This window comes from Entelurus aequoreus, linkage group LG03 (genome assembly GCF_033978785.1).
Source record: "Entelurus aequoreus isolate RoL-2023_Sb linkage group LG03, RoL_Eaeq_v1.1, whole genome shotgun sequence".
NCBI classification, from domain to species: domain Eukaryota; kingdom Metazoa; phylum Chordata; class Actinopteri; order Syngnathiformes; family Syngnathidae; genus Entelurus; species Entelurus aequoreus.
In genome coordinates this window covers 175,490-187,500 of record NC_084733.1, presented here as the reverse complement: position 1 = coordinate 187,500, position 12,011 = coordinate 175,490, and the positions used below count along the sequence as shown (strand labels likewise).

General features: G+C 36.3%; 1 protein-coding gene across 6 annotated transcripts in view; it reads right to left on the bottom strand.

The window, feature by feature from the left end:
- Positions 1 to 3,069: 3,069 nt before the first annotated feature.
- LOC133645998 (serine/threonine-protein phosphatase 2A regulatory subunit B'' subunit alpha-like) overlaps positions 3,070 to 12,011 on the bottom strand; it is a 137,931-nt gene continuing 128,989 nt past the window's right edge. The window contains exons 7-12 of one of the 6 annotated variants that reach the window (XM_062040926.1): positions 9,798 to 9,846; positions 9,617 to 9,706; positions 8,439 to 8,614; positions 8,255 to 8,373; positions 3,938 to 4,050; positions 3,070 to 3,878 (exon numbers count right to left, since the gene is read on the bottom strand). In XM_062040926.1, the coding sequence (XP_061896910.1) occupies positions 3,779 to 3,878; positions 3,938 to 4,050; positions 8,255 to 8,373; positions 8,439 to 8,614; positions 9,617 to 9,706; positions 9,798 to 9,846 (647 nt within the window). In that variant the 3' untranslated portion in view covers positions 3,070 to 3,778. The remainder of the gene's footprint in view (positions 3,879 to 3,937; positions 4,051 to 8,254; positions 8,374 to 8,438; positions 8,615 to 9,616; positions 9,707 to 9,797; positions 9,847 to 12,011) is intronic. The other 5 variants (XM_062040922.1, XM_062040923.1, XM_062040927.1 and 2 more) reach the window with 5 other exon arrangements.

The window sequence follows — 12,011 nt, the reverse complement described above, 5'->3', positions numbered from 1 at the left end:
TGATGATTGATTATTAGTATCAATAAGAATGTCAGCAACTATATGATGATTGATTATTAGTGTGAATAAGAATGTCACCAACAATATGATGATTGATTATTAGTGTGAATAAGAATGTCACCAACAATATGATGATTGATTATTAGTGTCAATAAGAATGTCAGCAACTATATGATGATTGATTATTAGTGTGAATAAGAATGTCACCAACAATATGATGATTGATTATTAGTATCAATAAGAATGTCACCAACAATATGATGATTGATTATTAGTGTGAATAAGAATGTCACCAACAATATGATGCTTGATTATTAGTGTGAATAAGAATGTCACCAACAATTTGATGATTGATTATTAGTGTGAATAAGAATGTCACCAACAATATGATGATTGATTATTAGTGTGAATAAGAATGTCACCAACAATATGATGATTGATTATTAGTGTGAATAAGAATGTCACCAACAATATGATGATTGATTATTAGTGTGAATAAGAATGTCACCAACAATATGATGATTGATTATTAGTATCAATAAGAATGTCACCAACAATATGATGATTGATTATTAGTGTGAATAAGAATGTCACCAACAATATGATGATTGATTATTAGTATCAATAAGAATGTCACCAACAATATGATGATTGATTATTAGTGTGAATAAGAATGTCACCAACTATATGATGATTGATTATTAGTATCAATAAGAATGTCACCAACAATATGATGATTGATTATTAGTGTGAATAAGAATGTCACCAACTATATGATAATTGTTTATTAGTATCAATAAGAATGTCAGCAACTATATGATGATTGATTATTAGTGTGAATAAGAATGTCACCAACAATATGATGATTGATTATTAGTGTGATTAAGAATGTCACCAACAATATGATGATGGATTATTAGTGTGAATAAGAATGTCACCAACAATATGATGATTGATTATTAGTGTGAATAAGAATGTCACCAACAATATGATGATTGATTATTAGTATCAATAAGAATGTCACCAACAATATGATGATTGATTATTAGTGTGAATAAGAATGTCACCAACTATATGATGATTGATTATTAGCATCAATAAGAATGTCACCAACAATATGATGATTGATTATTAGTGTGAATAAGAATGTCACCAACTATATGATGATTGATTATTAGTATCAATAAGAATGTCAGCAACTATATGATGATTGATTATTAGTGTGAATAAGAATGTCACCAACAATATGATGATTGATTATTAGTGTCAATAAGAATGTCAGCAACTATATGATGATTGATTATTAGTGTGAATAAGAATGTCACCAACAATATGATGATTGATTATTAGTGTGAATAAGAATGTCACCAACAATATGATGATTGATTATTAGTATCAATAAGAATGTCACCAACAATATGATGATTGATTATTAGTGTGAATAAGAATGTCACCAACTATATGATGATTGTTTATTAGTATCAATAAGAATGTCAGCAACTATATGATGATTGATTATTAGTGTGAATAAGAATGTCACCAACAATATGATGATTGATTATTAGTGTGAATAAGAATGTCACCAACAATTTGATGATTGATTATTAGTGTGAATAAGAATGTCACCAACAATATGATGATTGATTATTAGTGTGAATAAGAATGTCACCAACAATATGATGATTGATTATTAGTGTTTGGAGGCTGTGAAGACAAGCGCGGGTGTGCCTAATGAAGTGGCCATTAAGTGTGAGATCATAGAATCATTGGAAACACGCACAAATAAAACAAAGAAAAGAAAGAAATAAAACTGTCATTTTAAACAACAGAACCTCCGAATAAAGCGCAAACAAATCATGTGGAGACGACGAATGGCGTAAAAGTCTAGTTTTATTGTTGGTGGTTTGTTCAAATGTTATTCAAAAGGTCCCCAATCCTGCAAAGAGCAAATGGACTAACAGTAATAAATGTCTTCTAAAATTCATTTTGAGATTTCATTAAGTAGGCTTCGCCACGGATCTTAAAATGAGCCGTCAGTTACGGACGTGAGCGCAGAAAGTTTGTTTTTCATTTGGTGAATGTGCTAACATAACATTATGTTCAAATGTACTGTTAGCACTTTAGCGCACAGAGCTATGCTAACTCTTGTCACGCTCCCTATTGTTGTTTGTCATTTATGACACACACACATATGTAAATATATACATATGTCTATATAAATACATGTGTATATGTACTGTAAATATGTATACATATATGTATATCAATACATGTGTATACATATAAATACATGTGTATATAAATATGTATGTATACATATATGTTTATAAATACATATGTATACGTATATATGTATACATATATGTATATAAATACATGTGTATACATATATGTATATAAGTACATATGTATATGTATATATATATACAGTATATATATATACATACAAATATATACTGTATATATATATATATACATATATATGTATACATATATGTATATAAATACATATGTATACGTATATGTATATACACACACAAATATATATACATATTCACAGTGCACAAGTCAAAAGTGGATTAAGTACACAACTGCACACAAATGACAAACACACAAAACAGTAGGGACACACTTCTAATACAAAATTGTGGGACTTCTGATGCTTATTTAAAATTGGTAAAAAAAAATGCTATAATATGCGAAAGCTTTGAATAATAATAATAATAATAATATTTCCATGACTTCCATTGAGGCCATTTTGAACGATAAAAAACAAACAAAAACAAAAAAACAGAGATTTTTTATGGAGAGAAAAGTCTTTTTATGCAACCAAACAAACAAAAAAATGTTTAGATTAAAAAATATTTTCAAACAAACAAAAGCTTTGGTTGCAAATCACTGAAATACTTAAATTGTTTGGAGCTCAACCTTGTGGGCGGGGCCTCCTCTCAACAATTTCTTTATCTGTCTGTCAGTGGCGTGACCTTTTTTTGGGGGGGGGGGGGGGGGGGGTTCATTTTTGGACATAATTCTGTAAATGTTGTACATCTGATTTAGTTTTTAGTTAGCTCACACAGAGAGAAATGTTTGTTTCCATTTCCCTGAAAGTCCAGCAGATGTTGAACAATTGACAACAAAGATGCCTTTTTGACCATATATGGGCGTTCCTCCCTCAACACATTTCAAAGGAAAATTCTGACCAATAAAATTGTGACGAGGCGTAACAAACCAAAAAATGGAACAAAAAAAAAAAAAATTCTAATTCAAAAATTGATTTGCAACAATAATAATGATTTAAAAAAAAGATTCTAATTTTTTTTATTGCAAATTTTTTTTTGCACAAAAAGACAAATATTTCCACTGCATGGTCTGATTAGCATCCACAGTGTTTTGTTACATATAAATGTTATCTATAGAAATATTAACAAAAGTGTGAGAAACTCTGCCAGAGAGTGTAATATTAGTAGAACAGTCCAGAAGTAGGAGCACAGTGTGGCCACAAGGAGGCAGGCTTCCTTCCTTCCTTCTTTCTATCCTGTGATTGTAGGAGCACAGTGTGGCCACAAGGAGGCAGGCTTCCTTCCTTCCTTCTTTCTATCCTGTGATTGTAGGAGCACAGTGTGGCCACAAGGAGGCAGGCTTCCTTCCTTCTTTCTATCCTGTGATTGTAGGAGCACAGTGTGGCCACAAGGAGGCAGGCTTCCTTCCCTCTTTCTATCCTGTGATTGTCTTTGCACGTCATCATGAAGTCGGCCAATCATTCCTCCCAAAAATCGTTTCATGCGGACAGATGAGATATGACCACTTTTTCCATCTTGCTTGCCATCTCCGCAGGAAGCTGGAGGTCGTCCACATCCAAGTCGTCGTCAAAGGACCTGCTAGCACATGACGGAGTTAGCACGCCAGCGTGGGAAAAAGGAGGGTTATTGTCGCTAACCCTTCTCCCAGTTGTTCCTGTTCGTTGGCCGTCTCTTCCGCCACCAGGATCTCGTACTCCTCCGAGGCGTATTTGTCCCAGTCGGACGACTCCGGCACGTCGCTGTCCAGGTCCTGCAATTCATCCATCCATCCATCCATCCATCCATCAATGCACATTAGCAACCCAGCTTGCTAGCAAAATAAAACCCCGACATTAGCGGCTCATGCTAGCATTGTGACAGTTTAACCCTGGAAGCGACTCTTTTTCCTTCCTTTCCTAGCCTCCAGTGTTCAATAAACACACAAGAGTTGTAGCCCACACATTAGCATTAGCATTAGCCTTTTAGTCAAATTCAATCTTGCACAAAAAAAAAATCAATTGGTGCGGAAAACTTTTGTAACTTTTCGTAAAAATGAAGGTTGCAAGAATTTAGTAGTTTTTACATCTTAACGATAAAGGGAGATAACTTATTTGTATGACACTTACTAATGTTACCATTTTTGTAATACCGATATTGGAGCCTTGAGCATTGGCCAATGTCGATATTAATATCAATCAATCAAAGATGACTTAATCAGGAATGTCTCAAAGGGCTGCACAAGCCACAATGTCAGCAGGAATCCAACATACATGTATTGTTTAGTGGTGTGGAAAGTTAGAAAAGGAAATGAGTCAAACAGAGAACAATGGTAGGTGTGGGAAACACTAACCTATTGATTTTTAACCATCTGGAATGGACTTATGCTGTCTTTAAGTTGAAGTGGAGTGTTTTTTTGGGGACACCTCGTGTTCACAATCATTTATTAAGATAAGCTCATGCATGACGCAGTAAGTTCAATGATGCGGACACGTTTGTTACTGGATACTTTCTACTACGCTTCTGCCTTGGAGACTTTGTATGTGTAATGAGTCAGAAAATATAATGATTTAATACATGTTTACAAAATATAATGATTTAATACTTGTTTACAAAATATAATGATTAATACTTGTTTATAAAATATAATGATTTAATACTTGTTTACAAAATATAATGATTTAATACTTGCTTACAAAATATAATGATTTAATACTTGTTTACAAAATATAATGATTTAATACTTGCTTACAAAATATAATGATTTAATACTTGTTTACAAAATATAATGATTTAATACTTGTTTACAAAATATAATGATTTAATACTTGTTTACAAAATATAATGATTTAATACTTGTTATAATGATTTAATACTTGCTATAATGATTTAATACTTGCTTACAAAATATAATGATTTAATACTTGTTTACAAAATATAATGATTTAATACTTGTTTACAAAATATAATGATTTAGTACTTGTTTACAAAATATAATGATTTAATACTTGTTTACAAAATATAATGATTTAATACTTGTTTACAAAATATAATGATTTAATACTTGTTTACAAAATATAATGATTTAATACTTGTTTACAAAACATAATGATTTAATACTTGTTTACAAAATATAATGATTTAATACTTGTTTACAAAATATAATGATTTAATACTTGTTATAATGATTTAATACTTGCTTACAAAATATAATGATTTAATACTTGTTTACAAAATATAATGATTTAATACTTGTTTACAAAATATAATGATTTAATACTTGTTTACAGTGCATCCAGAAAATATTGACTTTCCCCCACATTTGCTTATGTTACACCCTTATTCCAAAATGGAATAAATTAATTGTTATCCTCAAAATTCTACACACAATACCCTATAGCAGGGGCTTCAAAATCATTTTAGCTCAGGGGCCGAAAGGAGGAAAATTTGTGCACACGGACTATTCAAATCATGGCATTAAAACTAAAAAATGAAGACAACTTCAGATTGTTTTCTTTGTCTTACTTTGGCCAAAAATAGAACAAACATATTCTGAAAATATTACAATAAAAATGTAGAAAAAAATGGTAAAGTTTAGATCCATGAAGGAAAGAAGAAAGTCAATGAATGTTTATAAGTGAATACATTTACATGTGCATAAACATGTCTTTTCTTTTCTATTGTTTTGTTTATGAATGAAGTAAGGTTTATTTTCCAAAACACAATATAGAATGTGAGATATAACAGGATCATGTAGAACACAATATAGAATGTGAGATATAACAGGATCATGTACAACACAATATAGAATGTGAGATATAACAGGATCATGTACAACACAATATATAATGTGAGATATAACAGGATCATGTACAACACAATATAGAATGTGAGATATAACAGGATCATGTAGAACACAATATAGAATGTGAGATATAACAGGATCATGTAGAACACAATATAGAATGTGAGATATAACAGGATCATGTACAACACAATATAGAATGTGAGATATAACAGGATCATGTACAACACAATATAGAATGTGAGATATAACAGGATCATGTAGAACACAATATAGAATGTGAGATATAACAGGATCATGTACAACACAATATAGAATGTGAGATATAACAGGATCGTGTAGAACACAATATAGAATGTGAGATATAACAGGATCATGTAGAACACAATATAGAATGTGAGATATAACAGGATCATGTACAACACAATATAGAATGTGAGATATAACAGGATCGTGTAGAACACAATATAGAATGTGAGATATAACAGGATAATGCATACATTTATCATTTGTTTTCAAAACAATTACAAAAAAGTGGGACCCCAAAAATAAAAAATTTTTATGACTTGATTTTGAAAATTCCTATCGCCAACACTGATGGAGTATTGTGTTGTGTATGTATATATGTATTCATGTATATATGTATGTATACATGTACCGTATTTTCTGCACTATAAGGCGCACCTAAAAACCTCCAATTTCCTCAAAAGCTGACAGTGCGTCTTACAATCTGGTAGATATATGGAGCAATATTGAGCCACAACTACGCCGACTTCATTTCCCTCTTCTACGGCTGCTTACTGTAGAAGAAGAAGCACTATAAAATGAAAATGAAGTCCCGTAGTTGCAAGAGCTAAACTTTATGTAAAGACCCCAAAATGTCTCCTACTAAGAGACACGCTTACGACGCAGAGTTTAAAGTGGAGGTGATCAGTCACGCAGTAGAAGAGGGGAATAGAGAATGTAACATTAAGGAATGAATGGTGGAGGAAGCAACATGATGACCTGCGCCAAGTAAAGAAGACTAAACAGAGGGAACAAAGTCAGATGGCTACTGATGGAACCAGATCTTTTACATGTATCCATATTTACTTCTTTTTAAACTCCTATAGTCATATTTTCATCAGCTAATGTTTCGTCTGGTACAAAGTGCTTGCATTCGAGTGTCCTTCATGAGAGCGTTGAATATTCTCTCTGTTGAGACTCCCATAACATTCCTGAGATAAGGGCACAAAGCGGTGCTGGGCTGGCAGACAGCAGGTGGGGAAGAGGAAGGGGAAGAGGGGGGTAGAACAGAACGTATCTGGGGGGTGGGAGTGAGGGACGGATGGAAGAACACAGCACTTCCGTGGGTTTGAGGGGAGATCGATCTAGACTGGGCGAGGGAACGCTTGTGTACTGGATTTGGTCTCATGTTTGTCCTCTAAGCTTTGGGAATAAACCACAAAATACCAACTACTGCCTGGTGATGAATTTAACCTTCAGCTTATTGCCATAAAAAGAATTTGGGAGTGACCAGCACCTTAAAATCCAGAGGAGGAAGAGCTGGTCAACGCAACACTACAAAGTGGAACAGTGGCTTGTTGAACAGAGAGCAGCAAGTAGAAGTGTCACTATTTGTTTTCTTGACATTCCCTTTAGCGCAGCTCCATCTAATGTAACCCCAGCCTCTACTGTAGCCTCTATTCTATGCGCCTTATAATGCGCTGCGCCTTATATATGAACAAAGTTTTAAAATAGGCCATTCATTGAAGGTGCGCCTTATAATCCGGTGCGCCTTATAGTGCGCTTATAAATACGGTATGTATATATATATGTGTATATGTATGCATGTGGATATATACATATATATATATATATATCTCTTCTTTTTCACTATTTATATGACTATATTATTGTGTATGCACCTTAGGGGATTTGCTCCAATTTTGTTGTTCTTTCAACCTGTTCACTGTAATAATGACAATAAAACTCTATTCAATTATATTCTATTGGTGCGTGCAACATTTTTTTTGCCTGCGGGCCTAATGTAATACTAATGAAATATCATGACAGATTATTCAATGACTTGGACACTCCTGCCCTATAGTGACTATGTGAATTGTTGTGTGCAAATTGATTGAAAATAGAAAAGTCAAAAGAAATGTCAAACATTCCCATAGTGTGTTGGCACCTTCTGCACAGCGAAAGGGTCTCTCTGCTCGTGGTCCAAGTACTTCTCCAGGTTGAAGAAGGTGTCGAAGAAGATGTGAGCCATTCGACAACGCTTCAGGTCGCTCAGAGTGATTTGACCTGAGGAGCACACCAGCGCGGGGGTGAGGGGGAGAAGCCACGCGGCGGTAAAGCCCAGGACCCACCTGAAGTCTGGGGTTTGACCAAGTCCAGCATCTGACACAACAAGTCCTGAAAAGGCAGCGGTTCGATTCCCATGTGCTCCATGCGCTCGCACTGCTCCTCGTAGAAGTACTCCAACTCAAACATGGACAAGACGCCGTCGCCGTCCACGTCCATACAGCGGAACCAGTACTCCATGCTGCACAAGGCAAAGAATCATCACAAGAACCAGTACTCCATGCTGCACAAGGCAAAGAATCATCACAAGAACCAGTACTCCATGCTGCACAAGGCAAAGAATCATCACAAGAACCAGTACTCCATGCTGCACAAGGCAAAGAATCATCACAAGAACCAGTACTCCATGCTGCACAAGGCAAAGAAAGAGTATTTGAGTATTGTTTACACAACGTGCGTTACGCTACTTAATATGTCCGTGTGGAAAGTCGTCCGGTTCACCTCCGCACCGAACCCAAACCCCCGACCCGAAACGGTTGGATAAAAATACACATACCGTTACACCCCTATTATTTGGATTATTGTTTCTCAGCTGTTTGTAAATGTTGCAGTTTATAAATAAAGGTTAAAAAAAAACAAAAACAAAAAACCGTAGCCTCAGCGCATGCACATAGCATAGATCCAACCAATCAGTGACTAAATTAATCGACAACTATTTTTATAATCGATTTAATCGATTAGTTGTTGCAGCCCTAATATATATATATATATATATATATATATATATATATATATATATATATATATATATATATATATATATATATATATATATATATATTAATATGTGACACTATTGTTCTTTAAAAAAAAAAGTATATTTTTTATTTTGTATAAATGGCTGTGTTGATAATGTCAATGAGGGATTTGTAATCACTGCTATGTTGGAATTCTTATTAATATTGATACTGTTGTTGATATTATTCATTTTTGTTGGACTACTTTTGGATTGTTTTGTGTCATGTTTGTGTGTCCTCTCAATTGCTCTGTTGATTGCTAATCTGAAAGTTGCTGCTCCGGGTTTGCTTTGGAAATTGGAATTGTACTATTATGGTATTATTGTGTAGTATTTGGTTGCACTGGTTAATAAATAAATAGAAATAAAAATAAAAAAGGCCCCCGCATGCTATGATTTTGCAGTGGAAAAAGTTTGGACACCCCTGATTGAGCCGATGTTTCCTACCTGGTGAAGTTCTTCTTGTCCTCCTCGGAGATGAGAAACCACACAAACTCGGCGTAGCTCATGCGGCCTTCTCTCTGCACGGCGTTACCCCTAGCAACCCAGGAGCGTCGTCATGTGGTTGTCATGACGATGTCATGCACGTTTTGGGCATGCTCGCGTGGGTATGTGCCTTTCCACTTACCGAGTCACAGCACCAGAGAACAACCTCTCGATGATTCGATTGGAAGACGCTAACAGAAAGAGAGCAAACACATTATTTTCTTTCCTAGTTCACACAAACTTTGCTCACATTTGTGCAAATATCAACCAATTAGATCTCCGTATCAGTGAACTTTATTGCAATACAAATATTCAAGTTGCACCATTCAGAATGTTCAGAGAATCTGGAGAAGTCACTGCACGTAAGCAGCAAGGCTGAAAACCAACATTGAATGCCCGTGACCAAGTTAAAACTCTACTATGCAAAGCAAAGCCATTTATCAACAACACCCAGAAACGCCACCAGCTTCGCTGGGCCCGAGCTCATCTAAGATGGACTGATGCAAAGTGGAAAAGTGTTCTGGGGTCGGACGAGTCCACATTTCAAATTGTTTTTGGAAACTGTGGACGTCATGTCCTCCGGACCAAAGAGGAAAAGAACCATCCGGATTGTTCTAGGGTGAAAGTGTAAAAGGCAGCATGTGTGATGGTATGGGGGTGTATTAGTGGTCAAGACATGTTCTAGGGTGAAAGTGTAAAAGGCAGCATGTGTGATGGTATGGGGGTGTATTAGTGGTCAAGACATGTTCTAGGGTGAAAGTGTAGTAGGCAGCATGTGTGATGGTATGGGGGTGTATTAGTGGTCAAGACATGTTCTAGGGTGAAAGTGTAAAAGGCAGCATGTGTGATGGTATGGGGGTGTATTAGTGGTCAAGACATGTTCTAGGGTGAAAGTGTAAAAGGCAGCATGTGTGATGGTATGGGGGTGTATTAGTGGTCAAGACATGTTCTAGGGTGAAAGTGTAGAAGGCAGCATGTGTGATGGTATGGGGGTGTATTAGTGGTCAAGACATGTTCTAGGGTGAAAGTGTAAAAGGCAGCATGTGTGATGGTATGGGGGTGTATTAGTGGTCAAGACATGTTCTAGGGTGAAAGTGTAGAAGGCAGCATGTGTGATGGTATGGGGGTGTATTAGTGGTCAAGACATGTTCTAGGGTGAAAGTGTAAAAGGCAGCATGTGTGATGGTATGGGGGTGTATTAGTGCAAAAGAAAACACAATATTTTGCGTAAAACATTGTATTTTTGCAATTAAAGTGCTGTATTTTACCATGACAATGCAAAAATTGGTTTAAAAAGCCATACATAATGCAACAAATATATACATTGCAATAAACATGCTTTTTCCACATGAAACTTTAAACTTTTACATTAAATGGTAGATTTTGCTATACACCAACATTAAGATCAGTATGATTAGGCTGAAATGAGGATATTAATCCTAATAATCCCAGTATGATTAGGCTGAAATGAGTATATTAATCATCAGAATCAGAATCAGAATCAGAATAGTTTTATTGCCATTGTTTGAGAACGGGTTCACAAACTAGGTTCATCAACCAGGAATTTTTCTTGGTGCAACATAAAAGACATATAAAACATATTTGGTAATAACAAGAGCTGTAAGTGAGCTATCAGATCTTGTTCTAGACTTAGAAGGAATTCAAGGAGCTGCTGTTAGGAGTTATTGTTCATTTGCCTGATGGCCGAGGGGAAACAAGTGTTGAGGTGGCGGGAGGTGTGGGTCTGGATGGAGCGTAGTCTCCTGCCTGAGGGGAGAGGGGAGAATAGTGTGTGTCCAGGGTGAGAAGAGTCAGCTGTGATCCCACCCACACGCCTCCTGGTCCTGGAGGAGAACAAGTCCTGGAGGGATGGCAGCTTGCAGCCAATCACCTTCTCAGCAGCACGTACCATGCGCTGCAGTCCATGCTTATCCTGGATTGTGGCGCCGGGGAACCACACGGTGATGGAGGAGGTCAGGATGGACTCTATGATGGCTGAGTAAAACTGCACCAGCATCTCGGTCGGCACCTTAAGTTTCCTCAGCTGCCGCAGGAAGTACCTCCTCTGCTGGGCCTTCTTGATGAGGGAGCTGATGGTCGGCTCCCACTTGAGGTCCTGGGTGATGGTGGTGCCCAAGACACGGAAGGAGTCCACAATGGAGACGGTGGTGGGAGAGTCAATCAGGGTGAGGGGGGATGGTGGGGTTGTGACTTTCCTGAAGTCCATGATCATCTCCACTGTTTTCTGGGCGTTCAGCTCCAGGTTGTTGAGGCTGCACCAGGACGCCAGCCGGTCCACCTCTCTCCTGTAGGCGGACTCATCGCCATCCGAGATGAGCCCGATGAGGGTGGTGTC